This window comes from Lampetra planeri, chromosome 2, assembly GCF_965212315.1.
Source record: "Lampetra planeri chromosome 2, kcLamPlan1.2.h2, whole genome shotgun sequence".
NCBI lineage: Eukaryota > Metazoa > Chordata > Hyperoartia > Petromyzontiformes > Petromyzontidae > Lampetra > Lampetra planeri.
The window spans coordinates 7766885-7794052 of record NC_136108.1 but is presented as its reverse complement, the minus strand read 5'-3'; the positions used below and the strand labels follow the sequence as shown (position 1 = coordinate 7794052).

The window sequence follows — 27168 nt, the reverse complement described above, 5'->3', positions numbered from 1 at the left end:
TTGTCCCCCACCTTCACCAATCCGCACTAACCACCGTGGCGAGGTATGGTCAAACAACCTCCATGACTGACGACGTCTGGGGAAGCCTTCATCTGCCAGTGAGGTGTGAATTGACAAAGGCTTGTAAATTATACATATTTTATAGCTTCTATCATTTTAGTAACTGTAAGCTCATTATTCAGTGGGATTTAATACTTGTAGGTAACACAAATCAATGGAGCAGTCACTGCCCAATATATTTTGTCACAAAAAAGATTCATCATGGTGAAGAGAATTGCTTTTGAAAAAAAATATAACAATTGATCGATTTAAAATTCCATGGTGTTGATACACCGTTAAAAGTTGATGAAGGCTTAAAAACACCGTTCGCAGCACCTGCCTCCATTCCTATAATTGACAAATATACATTTTGTAGGGATTCTTGAATTAATCAGTTTGAGAGACAACACGCACACCGTCCAAAATGGAGTCACAACACTAGGCAGTTCTTTATGCTTTGGCGTGGGTCGATACTGAGAGGGGTTATATAGAGCCCCCCACTCTCATCATTGCATCCGCTTTTGTGCACTGGCAATGTTCTTAACAAGCTCTGGAAATCTTTTATAGCTAAAACACAAGCCGCCAGCCGCCCTGCAATAGACAGATCACACCCCCGAAAAACGGTGAACTGAGCAATGTTGACTTTTCTTCAGGTCGAAGAGGCAGCAACTGGCACCCAAATTCAGGATTTATTAAGCAGACAGTTTTTTGTTTTTGTTTCGACCGGTAGATGAGTGAAAGGTGAATGTTGACAACGCATTATTGGTTTTGAACGTTATGGTTTGCCGAGGACATTCTAAGGATATTTATCCAGAAATATATTTTTTAGCCCAGCATTATATTTAGAACAGTCAAATGTGTTTGAGTCAATTAATCTGTTAAAGCGGACATTCAATAGTGTACGCATTTATTTATAGTCTGTCCACATGTGTTTAATTGCCACTCTCAGGTTTTGTTCGTTAATTAATGTTGTCATCTCCTTTTGTCATTAGGTCATTTTGACAAATCCTCATCCAGGAGCAACCCGACATTTATCTTTGACAATATTTGTCCGGTGGGCCCTGCATGGGATGTTTGTCATTAACGAAAGTGTTTAATTTAATAACGAAGGTTTCCGTGACCATCGTTATGGTTCGTCATCATTTTTTTTGAATAGATTGATTTAGTACAAATGCCAAATTGTCTCCTCTCCCATTTAAAATAGTCACATGTGTGAATTGACTTTCAACGGACCGGTCTGCTGAACAGTCACCATTTGACATGTTTTGTTTTGTTGCATCAAATGGAGGAGGATAATACGACACAACTTGGCTTTGTATTAATCAAAATACAGTAGTCTGCCGTATAATACAGGCTTGTGTTGTGTTTCAGGGCATGATACTGACAAATGATGTATTGACGAGGATGTACAGATGTCTGTATTCAAACTCTTTACGTATGGACATGGTCATAGGTTTGAATTGCACATGTCTATTAAAGGGCATTCTCGTTAGAGATGGCACAGCTTGAGGAAAGCATTTATCCAGCAGCAGATTGATCATGGCAGATGATGAAGATGATTAATGGTCATCTACATTTCAAACGTAATACAGTATTCTATCTATTATGAAATTAAATTGTAAAACAGCATTTGCTTGGCACGCAGTGGTAATACAGAGTGCCCCGGGTCTCATTTCGATAGGATATTAAGGCAGACACTGCTGTGTGGTGATGGCGAATCTTAGATGCATTTCCTGTGGCTCATTAGCCTGGTGGTTGGTTTGGAGGTCATGGCTTGTTTCTCGCCAGGCAGGGGATGGCGAGTAAGTGGACATGTATCGACAAGTCCGGTGTGCTTCGCCTTTAGAGCCAGGGCTACCCCAAGAGCCTTAAAAATGTACGCGCTAAAAAGAGAAGGGAAATAGGCAAATGTTGTGCAGGACATCAATAATTGAGATTGTGAACAGATCACAGCCATTGATTAATGGGATTTTTTAAATTTATAAAAACAACAATCTTAATTTTAGAACTTTCGTGACTGCAGGAATTATTATTTGTTTCTTTCGGTTAAGTCACGTCTAAAGATAAAATAATAAATTAAATTAAATAATAGAATACGACGTTTCGATTGCAACAATGATTGCTTGTGTTGCAATCGAAACGTCGTATTCTATTATTTAATTTAATTTATTATTTTATCTTTAGACGTGACTTAACCGAAAGAAACAAATAATTATAAAAACAACAATTGCTGTATATATAATTATATCGTGCATTGTTTATGAAGCTGTCATGATAGTGGAATGCATTTTGCAGAGCACTTATATTTTGACTGTTCTCGACTGGCCATCTTGCGAATATGCTTTTTACAAGTGTCAACACATTCCTGAATTATAAAGTGTCACTTTGTAACGAGAAGATTGCGCACTGATGCATTTCAAAGTTTCCCTCTCCTCGTCTTACATTGCAGCGTGCTGCCATTTACATGCTTGTCATTGTACGTTGGAACATCTTTCGCACCGTATGTAGCCAACCGTGCAAATTGGAGGTGCGAGGAGGGGGGGGGGGACAACAAACTACATGCAAAAGACAGTTCTTAAGAAAGATGATTTAAAAGTGCGTAGCTCCACGGTGGCTTCTTCCTAATATCAGAAGGAAGAGCGTTCCAGATGGCCGCAAAAATGCATCTGAAAAGCTTGACCGTCTGTCACTGTCGAGCCGCAGATGTAATCCAAGCGCTTCCTAAAACCAGCACTGCTTTGCTTATTTATTTCATAGCATATAGGACCTGCAGTTGATTTATCGTCCATTTGTTCCAACACCACCGGTAACTTACGCAGTTTTCTATTTCGTTGTACATTAATCCGTAACATTTTCTAAATGGTCACGGATAGTTTCCATCATCTGTTATATCAATAAAAGGTCAAGGGCCTAACGTTCCACCGTGCTACTGTGTGAATGCAATTTGTTCCCTTATTCATCATCATTAAAAAAAAAGCCATAGAATATTGGGTTGTAGGCCCACGCCGTGTGTTCAGCCCATGAAGTACAATGCAAAAGCCAACATTCGTGTGCAGAGGTGCACATGTATTACGATTTTTGGGTGTGCTGGTCCACTCAAAATGAAGCGCTCTAGAGTGCTTTATGTCAATGCTTTGTAAGTGGGACGTTCAGTATTATTTCTAAGAAAATGCATTATTTTTAAGGCACCTTTTAACGAAATAATGGGTGCTGCAGTAACAGTTAGCGCACTGCACTGTGAACTAGGTGACCTAAGTTCGAACCCCGTCCACGGCTAACATAGCCGAACCAGTCCTGGGCATCCCCCTTCACCAGTCTCCACTGACCAGCGTGGTGAAGTATGGTCAAACATCCTCATTGGCTGACATGGCATGGGAAAGCCTTCATCTAGCAGTGTATTGATAAAGGACTTTAAATATTTTTTTATTATTACTACCAAATAATACCCTATTGGGAACGTTCACAGCACGGTTTGTGAACCACTGTGCCACCACGGCCCCATGGTCGCATTGCAGACAAGTAAATAATTTGTGAAACGTCGGCTTGGGGTTAAAATGCTTATGGGTCGGTGTAATGGTTGACAATTTTTTTGTTTACTAGGTGCATTCTCGAATGAAAAGCACGTTGTCGTTTTGTTACCAAGATTAGGAATGTAAATGTAGCTGTTTGCGACACAGAGCCGCTTACTGACACGGCCACGTCTGTTTTAGTTCAGAGGAAGAACTCTTAAGGACAAAGATTACCCCCGCTGGATTCGCCTCTTGTTACCCCACAGCGTTTGATTTGATATGAAACATATCCCCATTCATGTATGCCCAGCAGACTTACATCTGGACATCCCTGTGCCCCCCCCCCCCGCTGCAAATATGCCCTGCCATTGTCAAGCTCCTAGCCGGCACTCTCACCAGGCATGCTGGGCCTGGTCCGAGTCCATTTGCTGATTGCCTCTGAGTGTTTTTTTTCTTTCACTGAGACGTTATATTTGTCTGTTCAGTGCCCTGTTATGCACAATGCGCCGATGATGAGTGGATCGGAAGGGCCAAGCAGCCCTCAAGATAAGCCCGACCTTGGAAGCAGTGCTAATTCGGAGAAGCCTGTGTACAGTAGTTAAGTAACGCAGTTCAGAGTTTCGTTTTTGTTGCACGCTTACGGTGCCTGCTGGATTTTATAGGACGGAATAATGTGGCCGTGCCATCGGCCATTGGGAATGTTGATGTCGTGAAAGGCACCACGGTCTATACAATGGTGTCTCTTTATGTTCACAAATGTCATCAAAATCTAATTGTGGAGGTCTATACAGTACTTTAAGTGTTTTTCTTTGTTATATAATAACAAACATCGGAGATATTTATTTCCTCTCATTGAGAATATAAAAAACACCTATTGTATATATTTTTTATTAACCTGTTATTTAATCTTCATTGTATGACTTTCTATAACTCATATTGGAGATTTAATATTGTACAATCGTATTGATTATATTTAAATGTAAATTTAGATTTTTTTTTTAATAATATTTTTTTTCATTTTGCCAATGTAATTTGATGCTTTTCATGCTCTTGAGGTTCACGTACTACAGCAGAGAGCACAATGTATATGATTGTGACGCCCGACAATAACCCTGCTGTAGGTGGGCAGGCAGGAATGCCAAGCCTCATGGCAGACGCATGACCACGTATCGTCGTTGCCAGAGGCCATCATCGAGATAGAGGAAGCACCCGCGTGGACACAAACCCCACCATTGTCCCAACACTCGTTCATTTTCACCAACCCAACCGAGCAGGAATGAACAGAACAGACTGCGTCTGTTTAAGTTCGCATTGCTAACACAAGGGCCCGATGAAAGACTTCATGGATGGGGGAGACCAATCATGCAAGGACAGCGGTGGTCATGGCAAAGTGCAGGCTGACTTGGAGACCTCCAGATTCAGTCCCTCACTCATTGTGATTGGACAGCCAGGCACCAGCTTTGGATCAGCTGATTGCAGTTGCTCAGTGACCCCTTAGCACATGAGCTAAGCCTCTCAACCCCATCTGTCCCACCATAATCATTATCAATCGTTCCCTCTGCCGTCAGAGTCTGTGTGTTTTTACTTGATGTTCCAGTTCGTTTTGCTCCTTCATTTTTATTTTCACCCTTCTCTCGTGGTCCTTACTCTTGAGACCAGTGTTTGGGGTAAGGGATGTGCAGTTTTGTAAATTTGGTTTGTTTTGCTGGGTGTTAGCTTGCTCTTCTTGTATAAGAACGACGATTTATCTGTATCCTGTGACCAGGGCGTTGCTGTTGCCTGCCGGCGGCGGTTTAAGGTATTGTGTGTTGCGATTCCCTTTACGTCAGCTGTTGTGTGGCGAAGTAGTGCAGTGAATAGCTGCTGTATGACAACGCTGTATCATTCATTTGCTATTTTAAAGTGGTCGTATAATGGTTTCCTAAAATGAGTGCTGCGTCGACGTAATTGTTGAAATGCAACCTGAAATTACGGTGTTTTGCAAATGAAACACTCAAATGTCTGCGCAATTGTGGAAATCAAAGATCCCTTAATACGGCGATGTGCCTACAAGGCTTTATAATACACTTAACGGGTAAAATTCTGCAAGTGATTTGATTGGTTATTTTGTAAATTGGAAGGAATCTCTTAAGCCAAATAAATAACAGGCGATGCAGGGCAGAAGCGGTCAGGACCACGTGTGGACTGGGGAGGTAAGCTGCGCAATCTTCTCGCATCTATCTCACCGGTGGATCTAAGAATACATTGGCACCAAGTCATTCTAATTTCTGCAAATATCACTTTCAATCCCTCACGTTGAAACAGACATTGTGTGTCGTTATTACATGCGTTATGTAGGTGTTACTTTCAGAAAAATGTAATTTTTCAAAAATGTTTGGAGAAAAAAAGGCCTAACTGGTTGAAAGCGAACCTTTACTTGCGTCAAAGGATTGTTGTTTCATATTGCAGCTGGACACTGCATTTTTTCACGGCTGATTTTTGGCAGCTGCTGTCAGATCCGTGGGCCATGGTAGGGAGTGTCTTGCTCCGAGTGAGACCCACCCCTTGGACAGAGGGAACCGACAATGGATTTTCCAACGAGCTCGTGTTCGCTCTCACGTACATATGCAAGATCAGGCCGTGATTATGAATACGTTTAATTGAAATACCGCCCTGAAAAATATGTGCTTGGTCATGGCTAGGTGAGGGCCGTCAGTGTGTTAGGATGACGAAGACGGCTGTACTAGTGGCTCCGCTGTGCTGACGGACAGAACAGATAAATGTTGTAATGTAACGACCTGTGCCAAAACGGCAGACGTGCGTCTGTGGTGGAAAGAATCCGGCGCAGACGCGACACTTTCATTTGGGTGTCCCTGCCACATTGCTCCCAACATTTAAGTACTGTATCACTGCTGTAGTTGCCGGCCACACAACTGTCAATTGAAGTATGGTTTCGTTTAAATAACTGGACAGCTGATGTTAATACTCCAACACTTACGTGGTACTCGGCAGCACTGAGTGATGCGTGGCCTCATAGTTGCTATCCCATGCCCCCCCCCCCATGTGTTTTTCTGTTGGTGGTCGTAATAATTCGCACGATTGTTATTGACCACATTTTATGGGTTTTTTTGCACTTTCTCAAATGAGCCAATTTGCTAATGCACTCGACGCTAATCTTCAAGTGTCTTCTTACTGCCAGTGGCCTAAAGCTCCAATTTCAATTTGTTTTAGTAAAAAAAATATATCCCCCCTTTAAAAATAGTATTCTATGGTTATGACAAGACTCATTTGTGGAAGTTATAAATTGCACTTCCAGTTCTAACTGACGTTCACAAATACATAAAAGAGTTGACCTCTACTTAGACAGGCTTGGTGCACACTCACATCCATTAAGATGTGCTATAAATTGTCATTATTTTTTCGGAATAAGATCTCATGGCTTATTACTTATGCATTAAATATGTATACACTAATTGTTTCTGGCAGAAGTTACATTTTGGCTGCCAGCAATACATGTACAGTATTACACAATAAACCGTCTCATTTGGGAAATATTGTTGCTTATGCACGCTTCTGTGCAGCGACCATTAAACATTTTTTAGATTTTAGATATACGAATGATCGCTCATCTCCACCTTAAGTGAACCGAGTGATGAGTGAAAACAATTGCCTCTGCGCCATCCCTGATGCCCCCCCCCCTCCCAATCGTTCGTTCCACAGTGTGTTCAAATATTCATTAATGCTCTTTTTAAGAGCTTCCACTGGGCGAGATGTTGCCCGCGAATGCTCCGAGTCGAACTGTGGCGTTCGTGGTAGATCGGATGTAAAACAGAACAAAAAAACCCACCGTGGGTCTCTCTCCCGCGTCTAAGTTTCTCAGAGAAGCGTATTCTTACTGTGAAGAAGCCCCTTTTTGTCCCGGTGACAGGCCAGGCGTGACCATGTTTTATTAACGGAGATGTCGCCTTTGTATGCATATTCTAGATATATTGCCGCTTTGAAGAAGAGTTATGCATGAAAACAAATAGTACAAATGCTGTGTGGATCATAACGAGTAGAAAACTTGGGAAATACACTGTCGTGGTTTTGAGATTTAAAAAAAAAGTGCTTTTGAATAGTTTTCGTTTACACAAGTATACGCTTAGAAATCTTACGTCAACCACTGCAGTTTTGTCGCAACATGACAGGCGTGTTCAGCCCCACAGTAAAATGTCCGCATGCTCGTCTGTAATTGGAATAATTGGAGTGAAAGCCTTTACAAGAGGCCTAGGCTCATTAGCATGTAATTACCCCCGGGGGATAGGGTGAAGCGATGGAGAAGGCGCACGGATGGAGGATTTGTGTGTGTGGGGGGGATGATGGAGGTAAAGGATGAGGTGGGGGGGCTTTGTAAATACTGTAAGTGTTTGTATTGGTATACGCTGGGGAAGGGTCTGGGCAAGGGGTGGGGGGCAGGTGTAGAGGATGGGGGGCTGGGGATAGGAAGGGGGTGGGGGGCTGGGGAAGAGGGTGGGGGGCTGGGGAAGGGGGTGGGGGGCTGTGGAAGGGGGTGGGGGCTGTGGAAGGGGGTGGGGGGCTGTGGAATGGGGTGGGGGGCTGGGGGTGGAGAAGGGGGTGGGGGGTGGGGAAGAGGGTGGGGGGCTGGGGGTGGAGAAGGGGGTGGGGGGCTGTGGAAGGGGGTGGGGGGCTGGGGGTGGAGAAGGGGGTGGGGGCTGGGGAAGAGGGTGGGGGGCTGGGGGTGGAGAAGGGGGTGGGGGGATGGAGAAGGGGGTGGGGGGCTGTGGAAGGGGGTGGGGGGCTGTGGAAGGGGGTGGGGGGCTGGGGATGGAGAAGGGGGTGAGGGGCTGGGGAAGGGGGTGGGGGGGCTGGGGATAGGAAGGGGGTGGGGGGCTGGGGAAGGGGGTGGGGGGCTGTGGAAGGGGGTGGGTGGCGAGTGGTGGTGCTGCTGGAGAGAAAGGAGGAGGGGGGAGGGAGTTGGATGCGAGGCGCGGGCTGTGCGCGTTGCGAGGGGTGGGCTTGGGGTCCTTCCAACCCATGGGGCTTGGGGAGCTCTCACAGCAGTTTGGGGCAGTCGTGTGAGCCCCGGCTGACTGCTGCTTCTGCTGCTGCTGTCGACTTGCGCCTCTTTGGGAAGTAGCGACTTGGCGAGAGCCACTGGGAGGGGGAGAGGAAGAGAAGCGGCTTCACCGGCAATGCACTGTGCTGGAGAGCCCCTTGGGTGCTACGGCCCAGCTGTGCCGCCATATCTGCAAGTAAGATCTCTCTGGATGTCTCTCTAAGATCTAAGTAAGATCTCTCTCTCTCGTGCGTGATGGTGGTGGTGGGCACCGCCAAATCGCATCGCCACGTTACTGCCGTGGGGGCACCGCGGTGGCGAGATGTTGACTACCTCGCCAGGTGCGCAGGAGGGCATCGGTTCGATACCCTGACGACTGCTGCTGCTGCTGTATATTTGAGATTGCATGTCTCCTCTCTCTCTCGCTCTCTCACCGTGTGGATTTTTTTTGCTCTCCGAGTTGTTTTTTCCCACCCCCTTCGCATTTAGAGAAGGGTGCGTTCGGACTATTTGGCTCCGAGAATGACCGCCCGAGATGAGAGCACTTTTGGTGGAGCTGTCATTGGCGGCCAGCCGTATGAGCTCAGTGGTGGGCCGTCCTTGATCCAATAAAGACACTCTTAAATTTTGATTTAAAGCTTTCGTGACTGCAGGGATTCATATTATTGGTTCTTTCGGTAAAGTCACGTAGAAGGGAAATAATAAAATAATATAAACAATCAAAATTCTCACAAAAAATAATAAAACAATAAAATATTGTTTTATATTTATATTATTTTATTATTTCCCTTCTACGTGACTTTACCGAAAGAACCAAGAATAAGATACTCTTAGTTTTTTATTAGTTTCTGTTATTTTTCACGACGGGCTTAGTTAGCAACGTGATATTTACCCCCCCCTCCCCCCCTACACGCCGGGCGGCTTGCTTCGTGTGGTTTTTTACATTTATTTCTAAACGTGACCTGTGAAATGTGAAGTATTGTCGTGTCTGCGATTTAATAACCTCCGGGTGGTGGTGGGCGCTTTTACGACGATTGCGAGATTGAAGTGTGTCAGAGGCTGTGTTTTTGCTTGTCAATTGATGGAATTTTATATATACAGAGTGTGCAGTTGCAAGTTTAAATGTAAAGTGTTAACTGAGATTTGTGTTAACATGCGCATATATATTTCTTTCTATTGCCGTAAAGTAGACGAGACGCCACTAGTTAGCGTTGCGAGGTATTTGAACGAATACAAAAACAACTTATTTAAGTGATTATGTAAATGTGGATTAAGATCGGCAGGGATTAGCCTCGTTGCGTTTTTCTTTTTGGAAATACTGCGCATTGCATATTTTGTGCTTGATGGCTTTGACCTCTTTAACAAAAGCCGTAACATGGAGTGTAATTATAAAACTTGTTGTGCTTTATTGACATTATTAAATCCATCGGAAAAGCTGCACTGGGTTCAGCGAGTCGGGGTGAATGCAGTCGCTGTTTGCTGGATGGTGTCATCAGACGGTAAAACGATGAGATATTCGGTGTATTTAACAACAAAACAGTAGCATTTGTCCAACAACAGGAGGATTTATCCACAATTCTGGCTGTACCGCCTGATGATGCCAAGTTCGAATTAAAAACGTCGAACTCGAATTGTAAATGTTGTGAATTTACTCCAATATGCCGCTGTGCTGTACGGGTAACGAATTGGCATGTTGTGTTTTCGTGACAAACCTCCCTAATTGGCTGTGTCGGGTGGTGGCAGGTTTAACGACACATTTATCTATTTACGTGATCTAACAAAAAAAAACCTGTTGTGGATAGCGGTGTACGTTGGTATGGATTTGAAGGCAGGATTGGTGGATCATTCTGAGATCGTGTATGACATATCCCTATACAGTGGGGGGGGGGGGGGGTGCCCCCTGGAGACGGAAAACCACCGAGGTTGCCGTGTGTGCAGCATTTGAATATTCTCTGTTCTTCTTTGTCACGGGTTTTCTCTTGGCATTCAAGATTCCTCCAATGTACAAAAATACAACGAAAACCCAAAATGAACTCAACATCCCAAGCAATCCGCACCTCAACAGAGTGCCTAGACTCAACGTGCCCTTCTTGAATTGAACAAATTTAATAAAACGAAGTCACGTATTACGTACATCAAGACATCTCTCGTCTAGACGATTCAAAATCGTCTCCTTCGATCGTAATTGCATGGAATGCACGTCCGAATGTATTTAAGTCGTAAAAAAACCTAAAAAAAACCTTGCTGGGAAAAGAAATAGGGTGGTTTCTTAGTCCTGTTATAAGCGTACATGACGGCGACACAAGAAAGGCCTTTGTTGCAGCTGCTAGCCCCACGTTACTCGCTTGCACGATTGATAGTGTTCCCCCCCATGACCCCCTCCACCACTGCTCAGGCCCTTTGTCAAAAAATAGCCGTCCCTTCCCTGAACAAACCCCCCCCCCCGCACCCACCAGCGAGCGTGGGCAGCCTCGGTGTGACTATTGTGGTGTGACATTCCGTGGCCGGTGCCATATTACCTCTCGGAGCGAGCACACTGATATAGGGGTTGAGCACACCAACACAGGGGACATCGCATCGACACAGGCGACATCACACCGACACAGGCGACATCACACCGACACAGGCGACATCACATCGACACAAGGCGACATCACACCGACACAAGGGCGAGCATTCCGACACATGTCGGGAGCTGTCTGGGACTCACGAGTCTTCACAGTTGCACTAGACGTGACTGGACAGAACGTGTGACCTCTGTGATTGGAGGTGGTCACAGTCCTGGGTTGTACAGAATTGTCCAGAATGTTTAAGACTACACTCGGATGGAGATGGCCTGGTGCCTCAGAGGTCAGTGCCGAGCTGGCACCGATGAGATTGTGCATTCGAAGCCGGGCAGCCGCCTTTGAATGAAGCCCAGTACTCAAATGTTGTGAGTTGCAGGTCTCAACCCGGTCACAAATGATTGGACACAAAAACCCATCGCGTTAAAATTGGTTCGGCGCTCAACTCACCAAAATGTATCTCTGAGAGGTTCAATTATCGGTTTGACTGCGATGCAAGCAACATGACCCATGGTGGCAGGGCGAGTGGGAAAACGCTGCCCCCTACTGTGTTGACCCAGAGGGCACTTACAATAGTTTCAGAGGTAGCTCTATGATAGCCACTTCTGTGGATCTTTCTCTTGTAAAGATTTAATAATAATTCAATTGATATTGCGCCTTTCAATGAGTATCTCAAAACAAAGTGCAAAACATAGCAGTAAACTCTCAGCATAAATTAGTTCTTAAACTAAAACCAAAACATGGCACAATGATAAAATGAATGCTGAAAAGCCATTTGCTGAATGAACTAATAGTTGAGTAAACATAAGTGTATGAATACATTTTAAGATGTTTTAAAAAATGTCCACAGACTCAGAGATCCTGATATTTAGTGGAGGAGAATTTCAGAGTCTGGGGACCACATGGGAAAAAACCTGGACCTGGGAACACCACCTGCTGTGTGTGAGAGATACAAATGGGTTCTTCCACTCATGACACCGTGAGCACAATCAGGATAATATTGAGAGAAATTGTCAAAATAGATAAAACTGCACCCGGCAATAATTGGCTTTGCATCGCCATCCAAGATATTAAAGTCGTGTTGTGTTGCAGGTTGACAAGCAGTGGTTTCCCTATGGCGATAATGGCACCTTAATTAGAAGGTGGAATTAACAACACTAGCTGAGGGCTTCTCACAGAGATGCGTGCTCCTCCAATGCTTACTTCAGCTTGGAAACTCTTCAACTGGTTTTGTACGTATACTTTTCGCACGTGTTCTAACGATGCTGTGTTTGGTTTGCACAGTGAATATGGGCCTCTATGTGGCTTTATGTAGCTTTACATTGCTACCCACAATACCTTGCTGATCTCATCAAGGAGTATAAATCATCACGTGAACTCCGGTCATCCTCACCGTGGCTTTTGGCTATCCATCGAACAAAGACGGCCACTGCATCGCGCACTTTCGGATGCGCTTCTGCAGCCGTCTGGAATGCTCTTCCTTCCGATATTAGGAAGCCATTGGAGCTATGCACTTTTAAATCTCGATTGAAAACGAATTTCTTTAGAACTGCTTTCTGTGTTTCGCTTGTTGTGCTGCCCCCGCACCTCCGATTAGCACGGTTGGCTACGTGTACGGTGCGAAAGAAGTTCAACATGCCCACATACCCGTAGCTGCGCTGCACGATGCTGCATGGGATGGCACACATTGTGGGCGCACGCTTGGAGCTGTGCATGAATGTAAAGTGGTAGGGAGGTGGCCCTCCTGCAGCGGTGAATGAGGTTGCTCGCTCGCGCAACGCTTACACTGGGCAGCTTCATAAAAGTGGTGGTGGGTGCAACAGTGACGGTGGGGGAAACTAGAGTGGCAGGCTCAAGGTGGGGGGTATCGTGTGGGCATGATGGATAATGGAGCTGTTTTCGCTAATAGCATTTGGAGAGAATATTGATCCACAGGAGGGGAGGGGGAAGGCAGGGCAGCTGGCAAACCTGCTTAGTGGGCCTGTGTTACAGATGGCTGCTGCCTGCTTTGTGAAACATGATAAATGGTAGTGGGATGTGCTTTTTGTTTTTTATCTGATTGCCACTCAGTAGTGAAAGGAGGCTTTTAGCTGCTGTGCTTGCAGCATAACAAAATTACCATTAATATTACTGGGGCTCATTGTTAGGCTTCTCGATAACATTGTTAGTAATATCCAATATCCCAAAATAGCGTGATATCAAAGTAAAGTGCCTAGCCTACGAATTGAGGCCATGTGCAGATCAGCAATGAATGCATACATTATTTAGAATTCATTTATTCACTTCTAACGGCAATAGGCACACAGGCATGACCCTTCGCACAGCCAGCGAGAAGGCCCCTGCAACGCAGCGCAATAAGAGGCCTTATACGAAATACAATAAAAAAAAACAGTTCGCTTTTAAGCTGAGTATATATAATGAGTAATTTATTTACATGCAAACATTTATGATGCACAAAACAGAGAGCAGGCTATAGAGGATGCAGAGCCATTACGCTGCACGTAATATAATTACTAATAATGAACCCGTAATGAGGGTGTTTTTGTTTTAAAGTCCTATTTAAAAAGGCTTTCAGGGAAAGAAAACCCGTATGAAAGGTCCTGCTCCATGTGTTATAAAGAAAGCAGTAAAAGTAATGGAAAAATTGAAGCGTTTTTAAATGGTTGTGGCAGTCGGTGCATTTTAACAATATGAATGGAGGGCTTTTAATCAGGTACTTATTAAATTCATATTCACAATCAAGTAACAATAATAAAAAAAAATTACAGCTTTAGCAGCCTAATCTTATTGTATGTTAAACTTTGTTCGCACCATACGTAGGCTTTCAGTGTCAGGCAGTGCACGTATTGAAGAACGCATTGGCACATCGAACTGTCCACATACATATTTATACTGGACTGTTTTTTGAAAAGTACACGTTTTTAAAGAAGATAAAGATTTGTATGCCCGTTAAATCTTGTGCATGCTCCGCATTTCATTATTTTGTGCCTATTCCCATAGGCAATGTTATACTAAACACAGTGGCATGCCGACAGCGTGTTAATATTTGTATTTGTGTGCACAGAGCGATTGAAGTGACATCTGAACGTCGGATCACTGACACTAAAAGCCACACAACAGACACTCTCCACTTGCCTCATCCATCCTCTCCACCCACCCTTGAAGATAGCCGTGCCAGAGTAAAGGGCACAGTTTTGCATTTGTTTGAGTGCATGGTCGCACGTGCTGTGCCTTGTTTGGGTTCAGACTCTTCCTCGGCTGGCTAGTGACAACTGGAAGCGCTTGTCTGCATGCGCTTTGATTGACCAGAAGATGCCCCGTTTTACTTTTGCATGATCGATACAGTAAGAGCAGTGCAATGCCCAATGTGTCCAACACATTTCAAGTGACAGACGTGTGCATGAGTTGCTTGAATCGTTGATGTGCATACGGTGCAGTAAATCGGTTGTGACCTTTTTTCATTACCGTACAGTACTTGCGTTATCTGTTAATTAGAAGAAAAATGTCTTTACTTTACGAAATAAATAAATCAATCACCTTTAGTTAACAAAAAACTGCAATACTGGCCTATCTGTAATTACTAAATTGTGATTCCATAAGTTTTCAGACTGGTTGGATTACTTAACTTCGGCATGAACATCAACCATGATCAATCGACTGCTGGATGAAGGCCACCACCACCTTTCACGATCCTGCGATGTTATTTAATCCAACTGGCACCTGCACACGAACTGATTTCATCGCTCCATCTCATCAGGGGTTGTACACTTGGACACATTCCATTCCTTTGGCTGCCAGGGTCATGTTTAAACAAAATCATAATCGGTAAGCAGTCCTATTAGGATGAATGGAGTACAGACAGGGCAAGCATTTTTAATAGGAGTAGAACAGGATTTGTGTTTGTCATATGTGACTTGAATTGTAGCCCAAGAACAATTTACATTAGTAAATGCTGCCCAGGACAAAAAGTGACAAAAAGAACTTCACAGTGGTGGCACATCACATTATTAACGCTCAGACCATCAGATTTTCTATGCGCAGTCGAGCATGTGATGTGATCTCTTGCTTCTCATTTTTTCACAGCTACTTAGGTGACGGGTCTGAGTCATGTAAAGTGTTTTTTTTTTCACAGCAATTCATTTGGAGACGCGTCCTGTACCCTTGGGTATAGTGCAACGGTTATTTTCTGCGGCACATTACAAATGCCTCTACTGCAGTGTTTTTGCAATATTTTACTTATATTTCTTGTTCAATTTCATTTTAGAAAAATTTTACTTTGTTCGAGAACATCTCTTGTGGCCCAAACGATGTATAATTATGCACAACGCGAAGAACCGTGTAGAACATAAGTGCTATGTAGTCGTACATCGTGCGACAGGCAACACTTAACTGTATGAGCCCTCCAATGATATTTCACAGGTGCCATTTTCTTTTACTGAATTAGAAATGACTGTAGTGAAAATTCTCACTCTGGTTTAAAATCCACTATTTATAGAAATTAATTGGTAGTGCCGAAGTTTTCTCAGTGGGGTTGATACGCACGTCAGGGCTATGTTCTCAGTTAATGTGATCGAGAGGGTTCTTTTTTCAACGTACGTGGTTTTGAAAAATCTTAAACCCCATTTTGGGCTGACCTCACGCTCAAATCTCTCTGCTGATTTCCTATTCTCGCATCCTTTTTTTGTCACTTTACAGTTTCCTTAGAACCAGATGACCCGATGAGATGTTGTATAAAATAATAATTGATGTTGTATAAAATAATTTTATTATTTACACTTCTGAAGCGCCTCTCACCCGAAAATCACAAGGCTCTTTACAAAACACACAAAATCTCAGGCATGACTGACTGTGGCGAGCAATATCTGAACGGTTTGTCTGTCTGCCTTCAACCCACACTCGCCAGCGTGATGAAGTGTGGTCATATAACCCTCATGACTAACATGACATTGGGAGGCCTTAAACTAGCAGTGGATTAACAACAGGTCTGCAAATGATTATTTATTACTATTATGTTCTTTTATAATGAAATGTAAGTCATTCGGTTGTGAGCATTGTTTAAAATTTGGGATCCTGCCCTGACACGGCACATAATGGCCCACTTTGGCAAAATTATGTCACCGACAATTAGAGAGATCACTTTACAGGAAGCGGCAGCCGCGAGAATGGAACACTCAACACCGTGCAAAATATGGCTCATTCGGGGACAGCGCACAGAGCAATTGGCAGTGTTGCACTACGCCTTCCGCATTCTCTTCAAAGGATGCCTCGTTGGGCATCAGTTTTGGTGGAGTGGGTAACACTCGTGCCTCGCAGAAAAAAAGGTCCTGGGTTTGATTCCTAACTTGAGGGCTGTCTGTGTGAAATATTTAATGTTCTCCCTGTTCTGTGTGGGTTTCTTCTGGGTTTTCCAGTTTCCTCTCATGCTAAAAACATGTCATTGCTGTTGACCAAACATCCCAATTCAGGGCCAATCCTGAAAAAGATGTTTCAGACTCGGGGTGGGCCTTCCTGGGTAATAAATAAGTAATATTTTTTGTTCCCAGAAGCACACTGTGCCTTAATGCACAATAGTTGACTCTTCGAAAGTAGGTCATTCCTCTTGGTGTTGCACACACAGTTACATTCTTTACTAAAAGGGTTGAGCTATTAGACAGTTCAATTTCCCGTGGAGTGCTGCACTATTTTTCAGATATTTGTTTTCTAAATCCATATATTCTCGACATAATGAGGCACATGGCACTTTAATTGCAGAGTGTGTTGACAGATTGGTAAAACACTTTTCACATTACATTGTAGGCTTTTAATGATACATTGATTCAACTTTTGAAACTGATTTTTATGCTTGTAATATATGGAATCAGAATCTTTATTTCGACTAGAGCAATTTGATGAGCTATGAAGCTCTTTTTCACAGATGTCCAGGAGGGGTGGGCCACCAAGTTAAATTGTGCAATAATCTATTTTCACGTAAGGATATGTTATGGTTTTGTTAAAATTAGGGTAATGGTGCCAATAAAAATATACAAGCAAGACAAATGAAAAACGGTCCAAAAGAGATGGAAAAAATTGAGACAATTATTTTAATCAATCACAGCCTCGGGTTGTGACAATAGTTACAGACTTAACTATATTGTGCTTCAATTTGCATTTCGATTTACTGACATTTTGTATGGGTGTAAAGCCAGAGTGAACATTTTTATCGTTTTTAATTGTAATCCATTCACCCAGGAAAAATTAACGTATAAAAAATATAGCAGACATTGTAGCCTTATTTAAAAACAAGTATAACCCGTAAAAACAAAGTTTTTCACTATAAATCCTTTATATGCGTGGCGGCTAGAGTCCTCTCGTCCTCTGGCTTGAGATGGCTGCCACCTATGGGTCAGATGATTGCATGGCACCATTAAGCAATTGGTAATTAAATATAATATTTTTGTCCTAAAAAGTGTAAAATTTTGGAAAAAAATTTTCACGAACATTAATTGTCACGCACAACGAGTCTGTGTGGAAAATGTCAGCTCGATTGGATCACGGGAAGTGGGTTAAAAAACAACCGAAAGATTTGCACGGTCCTAAGCAAGCAAGCAAGTGAACTTAATATAAAGGATTCAAAAACGGTAAAATCTGTTGTGGCTTCAATGAAAAAGTGGACATTTGTCATCTCCCACAACTCACCGCATCCATGTATCTCGCCGGTTCGCACTCGTGTCTTTTCTCTCACGTTTTACCTGGGGACCCCAGCTGTGAATCACAGAGGTAGTCCGACATCCAACACGGTCTCTTTTATTTCCACAAACACAGCGATTACAGGACTCAGGGGTTCTATTTGTGTCAAGGGCAGCTTCTCAAACACATCCACCACAGACCCATTCATTACCCGTTGCACTTTGGAATACCTTGGGCAATTTACTCCAGTGAAATAAAATTCAGTCTCAATGTTCATTGAGCACCTCCGGAGGCCAGAAGCTTAGGGGCCTTTTCGATAGTTGTTGGACATTTCACTTAGGCACATTATTAGAGTGTCTGGCAGGGAAAAAAATAACGTTGGAAGTGAGTGATTTTCACCTTTGAGCATTGCATTTTACAGTGCGGGTTTTCTATGTTGATGGTGCGCTTTATCTTGTCCATACTTTGCCATCATGTGCCAGTGCCTACAGCTGTAAAACACGCGATACTTTATGTATTGTGTTGGGTACTTTTTGAAATAACACCAGTACTGTATTGAGCATATTTACATCTTGTGTTGTGCGTACAAATTACCATATTTGCAGTGAAGCCGTTTCCCCTTTTCCTGATATTTGGGCAACCGCCAGAGGTGTGGACTCGAGTCATGTGACTTGGACTCGAGTCAGACTCGAGTCATGAATTTGATGACTTGCGACTCGACTTGGACTTGCATAACAATGACTTTGTCCCACCTATGAGATGTGGACTCGAGTCATGTGACTTGGACTCGAGTCAGACTCGAGTCATGAATTTGATGACTTGCGACTCGACTTGGACTTGCATAACAATGACTTTGTCCCACCTCTGGCAACCGCAGACAAATTGTATTATAAAAATTGAAGCTCAATACCGCCATAGATATTCTTTGCATAAAGTGTAGTGGGGGGATATTAAACACACACGCAAGGAAGTGCACTGCAGTTATTGGCCCTCTCAGTGAGCCAAGACACCGCTGCACACTTTGTCTTGTGTACTCATCATACACTGCACATAAACCACCGTGAAACCCAGTGGCTCGTGCCAAGAGACGAGCTTGGGGTAACGTTTACTCACGAGCAGGAACTCGTACAGCCCGAGTGGTTGCTTTAGATCAAGAAACCAGTTAAGGGGGCTCAACTTGTCCTATTCATAGCGATCATGCGTATGACTTTGTGCGTGGAATTATATATTTTCTGAAAAAGTGGCAATGGTTCATTCCTGTGCCTCCAATAAGCATCCCCGGATGCTGCTGGACCACTCGGGGTGCCACAGTACGGATGTCTCCATGGTGCCAAAGCCGATTAGTCAATGAGTCGGTGGATTAAGCCCATCATCCCTGGCCCGTCAGATGGGGCTTTGGCTGAGCCAGAATATGCACGTTGCCAGCAGACTGACTTCTCCTTTAATCAAGGCTCATGGACTGATGGCACAGCTCTTAATCAGGATTAAAGGGTGGAGGCAACAGCAGAACGTTTCATTAACCACTGTCGCTTTATTCCTTTTAATCATCTTGAAAAAAATCATGTAGTCTTGCTGTCTACCGTACTGTACTTTGGTGCAGTGTGTCATGGCGGAATATCGTTTTTGGTAGCGGAGAAGACCTTTCAAATGTTTGAGATGAGATGTGACGCTCTCCGAGACTGCCTGGTGTGAAGGCTGCTGTGTGCAAAATAATATATTTTTTACGTGGAAAAAATACATCGGAGAGATTAAATCCATGTTCTATAATACCACGTTCCCTAATGTCCTCCACTATTGTATATTTTACTGGGTGGTACACTTTTCCTTTCCTTCACATCTTTACCTGCCTTACATTTTATGTTCATGGTGTACAGTAGTTAGAGTAGTACTTTATTGTGTCCTATAATGAGCTTCAAGTGCAAAAATGACACGCATACGTGATTTTGTGTATGTAGCATGTGTTTGCGATTTTACACATCACTGACACCATGAACACTTGCAAATGAGACGTTCGATCTCAAGGGATTATCCCTGGTAAAAATGTTCATTGAAATTGAATGTGTATCACGCATGTAGAAATTACTTTGAAGGACATTGTACTTCTTAGATCGTGTACCAGAAAATACTTTGGAAGATCTATACTGTGCAAACATTTTAAAGCTGTTATCGACAACTTGGTTTGGTTATAAACAATGTCCAAGTAACTTTTGAAGAAAATAAGTTACTCGACAGGTATGAGACTGCGGCTTATTACTGCACAGTACGGTACTATAGTGCTACATATACTGTTAAAACGTATTCTGCATTCCGTCATGTGTTAACTTGGTCGTACTGTTGGAGTCATACGTTCGCCGGACAAGGTGTTTTCGGCTCACGGGTGGAGAGGTGATTTTCCCCATTGCATTATCGTGGCAGATGGGTGCAGGTTGATGGCTAGATTACGTGGCACGATGGCGAGTGAAACGGTATCATTTAAAAATTAACCCGTAAAAACAAAGTTTTTCACTATAAATCCTTTATATGCGTGTTCAATGGGCAACAACCCAGCCCACATTGGTCTTTGAAACGGGCGGCTAGAGTTCTCTCGTCCTCTGGCTTGAGATGGCTGCCACCTATGGATACCAGGATGAAGAAGGTCAAGGTTCAAGCAAATGTGTTCATTGCTGGGTTTGGCAGAGCCAGTCGGCACATTTCCGGGAACATCACTGCCATTACGGTAATTTGGACACATTTTTCACCGGCGCTGTGGCGTAGCGGTGTACTTGCTTCCGCAAGGTGTATTAAATGTTACGCTAATTACGTAAGTAAATCATCAAATTAAACGGCCAGGAATGCCGTCACATTAATTTTGCATTGGGATTTTGACTTAAAACTTTCGTGACTGCAGGAATTCATACTCATAAAAAATATAATAAAATAAGAAAAATAAAGTGAATAAAAAATATCACTGTTATATGTTTCTTATTTTTATTCACTTTATTGTTGTTAGATTTTTTCTATCTACGTGACTTTATCGAAAGAATCATAGAATTTGCATTGGGAATTGTTTAAAGAAGCCTGCTTTAGCAAGTAGTCTAAAGGTCTTATTAACCCAGGCTGCACAGTAAAGTTTTTTTAGTCTTGAAATCAACTCACCCGTGTACTAACCATTGTGACATTCCTGGTTGCGCACTTTTATTACAACCCGCTGCTCCCCGGATGAGTGCATCTTAGGATTTGCCAGAAATTTGAGCTTTGGGCTGTCAGCAGTCAGCAAATCAGAGATCACGTAACTTTCAAACCATTAAAAATTCACATTTTAAAAACAGTGTAATCGCTAAGTAACATAGTTTAAACAACAGAGGAAACCAGATGAACTTTACGATCACAATGGTAGTTAAACAAAAATCATGTTAAATATACACTAAGTTGTGAAAATCAATCATTGTCTCTGCATAACTGACACTATACACGTTATCTTGGCAAAATGTATTTCAGTGGCCTTAAACCTGTTATAAGTCATTACCATGAAGCATTTTAAATACCATTTTGATTTTGGATATAATCCTTGGAAGGATTCATGACTTTGTAGTGAATGGGATTTTTTTTAATGAGTAAAACTCTCGAGGCTGCAGTGGTATTTGTGATGTGAAAACTGCAGGACCAATCGATTCAATTGGAAAGATGAACCCTTGTTTATCCCACGAGAACCTGAAGTTGTCTGTCCGTCATACAGAGAGAGGTTCAAATAAGTCACGTGGGCATCTCAACGATATTAGCTTTTAGTGGTGCAGTGGAAGAAATGACTGCATTATTACTGGAGTACAATTGCTTGCTTATGCCACTGCTCATGGAAGGGCCTGCACGAGAGGTAGCTCCTGGAGTTGGTCCTCAGCAGGGTATTTGAATGTATTGGGGGTACATCGGTGCGCGGTATAAAAAAAAGGCCATTTTTGCGGGATAATTATATATTTTCCCACGATTCGCAACCCCAGTTAGAAGATCTTGCGGGCTACGTCAAAATCGGCTCTCATGATGTCCAAGCAGCCCGAAGACGAATGTTAGGAGCAGCTGAACACAAAGTTTCACAGTCTGTTGGCGTATAGCACCCAACCTGATAACGATTGGGTCCGTGTTCAAAAGGCAAATTTGACTCGTGGCCTCGGCTTGATCGGACGGTTCCTCGATTAATTTCTGGCATTACTTGGCGGACGGTGGCATCAAAAGATAGACTCATGTCGCACGTTCGAATGAGAAAGCAGCTGCTGAATCAAAGGCAACTTCTGACAGAAAGTCTGTATCTCACTCAAGGGCAACGGTGACATCGTCAGACTTTGATGAGGACGGTGTCTTATTCTGCACCAGTGTACCGCCAATACGTCCATTTGACCTCTTCCATTCTGGCCTGATGTTTAATGAAGGACCCGCCATTTTACCCCACCGCACGCGACCTGTTGATCGACTAACTGGTGAGCAGGCAATTTCAGGGCTGCACCTTTGCCTTTTTTAATTATAGTAAATACAATTTAGTAATTTTACATATGGATTTAAAACAAATCCACCTTTTCAAATGCGATCACTAGTATTGTATAGACATTAGCAGACTATGCACATGAAGTAAAAGAGCTTCTTGGTACCATTAAGTTATTGCCCAAAGCTGTGACAGCATAGATGAGGTAAGCATCTTGGCTCCAATTAATAAGTAGCATTCACGAAATAAAAGTGGCCAGCAAGACAGGTAGTCGAAATTTAAATCAATGCTTATATAAGCACAAAGTCTTTGGCACGCCCAGCTTAAAAGCTTTCCTTATTTAGGTCCAGCTTGGTGACTGCACCTGGCAGGCTTAATTTGAAACGTCATTGTTCTGCCATCTTAGTCGTTCTATATATGTGCACGTACCACTGTTTTGAGTAGGCTTGTTGATCCACATTTGAAATGAGAGATTAAAACAAAATAACCTACGCATATCGAATAAACGTATTTTGCGTAGAATGGTCAACCATTCTGTTTTCCTAAATTCGTTTATTTAATGCAAACTTAACAGTACTGCTTACTCTGTGCGTTATAAGACACTGTCCCTTGAACGTAAAACGTTTGATCTTGAGGCAGCGCTTCGATGTAGATACGTGAGCAATCATAAAAGTATTCGTCAACTCGAAGAATCTCTAACATGTCAGTTAAGCATCATCGGCCATGCTCCATACATTGCTGGATAAAGGCTTCCTCAAGCCTCCACCTTCCCCCACAATCCTGCCACGTGATTTCTGCTAATAATGTGTTACGTCCAAAACTATTCATCCATTAAGCATGCCATGTTTTATTTTTAGTGGCAGTTGGTGATGTCACAGCGAATCGTACGTGGCAGAGCACTCGATTTCAGAATTCGTTACTTGATGAAGCTCAAAGCAGTTCATGCAAAACGTCGTCTGTAGATATTGAATTCAGTCGTGCAAAGTCTCAAGCCACTGTTGAGGAGGAGCTTTATTTGTGAATAACACATTGGCCACGTGTATATAATAATATCTAAAATCGTGACAATCTCGTTGCGCGGTGGAGGGTTAATGACAATAATTTTAGCATAAAGCTCCCCACGTGGCCAAACACGAAAAAGAAACGTGAATAATTTTTCAACATAAAAATTTCGTTATAAAATTGGTTCCTTTTTTTGTTTCAAACTGCTGCAATACTGATGTTTATAGTTAACATAGTTATCAAACATGCAGCCATGTGCCTACGAAGATCGAGGTTGCCTACGATTGATACGTGTCTGCTGTTGTCCCTGCTTTGTCTTTTATCTGAGGCTTCAAATTTACCCAGATTTACAAACTACGTCCTAAGCTGATTGGGAATACTTAAAGGCAACCAATCGGAGGAAGCAAATTGAAAACATAGCCCCCTTGCTATGCTACAGGCTTTTGTTGGAGAGGGGGAAAAAAAGAAAAGAGCTTTTCTGATTGCATTCGCCACTCCTTTCCCCACTACCCCACCAAAAGGTGTGGCTGGCAGTCCTAAGATCACATATTCGTTTTAAAGAGTGGTGTAATAAGCCACCTTTGCTTTGTGTGACAGCGCCGTATTATACACACGGTTGCGATTTACTCAAATGGGCATCTTTACGACACGGCGGGCTTCGTGCAGCGAGGGATCTCGCGGAGGCTCTGCCCCTCATGGTAATGAGAAGAGCACACTTTGATGCTGACCGTGGGCCATCTCTCGAGAACCCCCGGCGCTTTGCCTCCGACTAGAAGCAGGTTAACTGCGTGTGTGTAGTTTGCGCTAACAGCGCCCCCCCCCACACCCCCTTCCGTCACCGCCATGGTTGTTTAACAGGGCTGCGCACTTTGAATTTCGATACTCAAGGCTCACGATGCGTGCGTCGAATCGCGCGTTCGGTACATAATTGGTGTCATGTGTTTTGTGACCGTCATGTACAAATGACACGCTGGCCTTGCGTTTTAATTTTTGGCCATTGGAGTGAACAGAAACAGATGAAACAAAATCACGAATTGGTGGTGTGTGTGAGAATAACGGAAGCGATTCCTGAATGGAATCATCGCTCGGTAGGAGGCGGTGGGGGTATTGAACCGTTACACCCCTGGTCTCTTGGGGTAGATCCAAGATAATACTTTATCTGCTTTTGTGGAAATGTGTGTGTGTGTGTTCAAGGTACTTTCATTATCAGGACTGTGTTAATGACACCGAAGGAGATTTAGAATTTTGGAAATATATAGCATACTCGTATTTCTACAGTATGTACAGGGGCGGTTTCTTCATTAGGGCGATTGGGCAACACACCACCAATGTCATTCAACCACAGAGTCACGCTAGCCGTCACTGTGCCTCTGGATATAGTCCAATCAGCGTCATGTCACGTTCTGTGGAGTACTGCCTCTTTTTGGGCGATTTCACTCCGGCTGAGAATCGCCCCGAGTGGCCCCATAGACTTACATTCAAAGATGTTTTTTTTCGACCGGGGGGCGCTGCAATGCATTCTCTATGGCTTCCGGGAGGGCTCGCCCTAACGTGCTTACGTCATCATACGTAAGCACGTTTCATCCAACAATATAATTTATCGCCACCTAGTGGAATCTTTAATAAAAGAAACTTGAGTAGTTTGTATTAATAGTGAGTATAGAAACAAACAAGATGTATTGTAAGAGTCACTTTATTTTTCATTAATATTAAAGAAGTGAAGTTGCCTTTACATGCTTAAGCTGTTAATTTATCCATTGCATGGGTGGACCTTATCCTTATCAATCATCCAGACATTTGCCCCCCCTGAGAGATTTTGCAGGAGCCGCCACTGAGTATGTATGTATATGTACCCTGTATTAACCACAACAGCGTACACGTAACATATAAGGTGTCTTCTTACCTCCTTTCCACTTCTGTTGCAATACAATCCGTCCAGATGTCGCTGACATATTAATAATCGCATTTTCTCAGCGGGGCAGCCGAATGCATTGTGTAACCCTTGTAGGTGCTGGAATTGTTATGTTGTACGTTGCCTAGATGAAAATTAGGTGTCAGCCATCGCTGCTTTCGGTTGTGTTTCACTTGTAAGGCTGTCCCTGGAGTGAGAGAACATGGAAGTGTTTTTTTTGTTGTTGCAAATTTTAACGCTTGCTTTTTACAAAAACGATGTGCTCTGCGTGGTAATAAGCTTATAATAATGCTCCTCGCAAGAAAAAGGTTAGATGTACCGTATTGATTATGGAGCCGTAAAATTAAACGCTCAAAATGTTCTAATGTTGAAGAGGTTATCGGCAACAGGCAATGCACAATATCTGTATGTCATCTATAACAAAGGGCCCAGTTGCAATCTACGGCCTCTTGTGATGGACAACAGCTGATGGAAGCAATATTCATGTCACTTGAGAGCATATTCATGTCACTGGAGAGTATTTTTATTTGTTTAACCTTGCGATCTGATAAACGAATTCCCATGTTGTGGCTAATTATGGACCGTGGACACTAATACATAATGTCCCCCCCCCCCCTCTTCACCGTGTCGTTTGGCAATGTAGAAGACAGTGGCTTAATTGTTATTAAAATATCTCTGATAATGAAAATGTTTATGCCCCGAGCATGAGGATTTGCTTTCGACTACGAAAATAAAGTGTCAGATGCAAAGTATGGGATCTCACGGCTCGTTTCAATGTATCAAAATACCTTTCAGAATCTTGGGAAAAGAGTAAAGCACAACATTTCCATTCTTTTCCCATAAATATTCTTGTGGCTGGCCAGCGTGGAAGAGTAGGCCAATATCTTCTCGGGGGTGGGGGCTCTTCTCGTGAAGGCCTTTCCACCGGCAGTCATGGAGGCTAGTAATTGCAGGGCTGCACCATTATCTAAATCTTACCAGGGATGTTGGTGTGCCTAAAGCGATGAAGCCCGCGTCCTATTTTGCAGCACTAAGCCTCGTGTTGTTCTCGACTTAAAATGCGACGAATGTTGTCACCCCCAAACCCACCTTGCCCGCGTCGCCACAGGTGTACCCGTGCCTGAGCTTCCCGAGCCCCGTGCCCTCGTGGGTGGGAGAGAGCGACGGTATCAGCCTGCACTGCGGGGGCGAGGGCGGCGCCATGGACGGCAGCGCCAAGGAGGGAGGCCTCAGTGTCACGCTCACGATCCGCCTGCTCATGCATGGCAAGGTGCGGAGCAGACGATTGGCACGGCCTCAGTATGGCGGCCAGTGGGGGCATGGGGAGGGAATGGGGAGCGGGGGGCGGTGTGACATTCACAGCTGGTCACGCATGATGGCTCATCATGTCCCTGGAAATCGATCAACAGAGCTACTAGTTTTTAGAAGAAAAATTATTCTTTTTTTTTATTTTGTTTACCCAGTTTCTGCTAACACTTTTATTTCTTAAATTTGTTGTTGTTCTGCTAATGTATATATGAAACTGATAAAGGTGGTTATTTAAAAAAAAATTGGTAATTGTTATGTGGAGTAATTAAGACATGTATTTTGTGTTTTATCTAGCAGACAAAATAACCTTTCAGTATAATTTCAGTTACATTGATTTCATCTGACGTGAGCTGCATTTTTTATTATCTCAAAAGGTTTTCCAACTTTTTGAAAGACAATTCTTTGCTCTTTGTGAGCTTTGTTGCTTTGAGAAGCTGAATAGATATTTAATAGACTCTGGTTCACCAATTGTGTCATTATTCACATAATCTTCACCCGTAATGTAAATTTTGATTGCTTAGTGAAGCTGTGTGTTCTTGTCTTTGTAGGAGGTTGGAAGCATCATTGGTAAGGTAAGTGATGTTTCGATTTAAAGCTTTCGTGACTGCAGGGATTCATCTTCTTGGTTCTTTCGGTAAAGTCACGTAGAAGGGAAGTAATAAAATAATAAAAATAAAACATAA

General features: G+C 43.2%; 1 protein-coding gene across 13 annotated transcripts in view; it reads left to right on the top strand.

Moving 5' to 3' along the window:
- LOC144726439 (poly(rC)-binding protein 3-like) overlaps positions 1 to 27168 on the top strand; it is a 96855-nt gene that overhangs the window by 55042 nt on the left and 14645 nt on the right. For 12 of the 13 annotated variants that reach the window (XM_078605211.1, XM_078605268.1, XM_078605204.1 and 9 more), the window contains exons 2-3: positions 26286 to 26447; positions 27034 to 27057. In XM_078605211.1, coding sequence (XP_078461337.1) covers positions 26379 to 26447; positions 27034 to 27057 — 93 coding nt within the window. In that variant the 5' untranslated portion in view covers positions 26286 to 26378. Of the gene's footprint in view, positions 1 to 8574; positions 8780 to 26285; positions 26448 to 27033; positions 27058 to 27168 lie in introns of those variants that run through there. The other variant, XM_078605170.1, reaches the window with a different exon arrangement.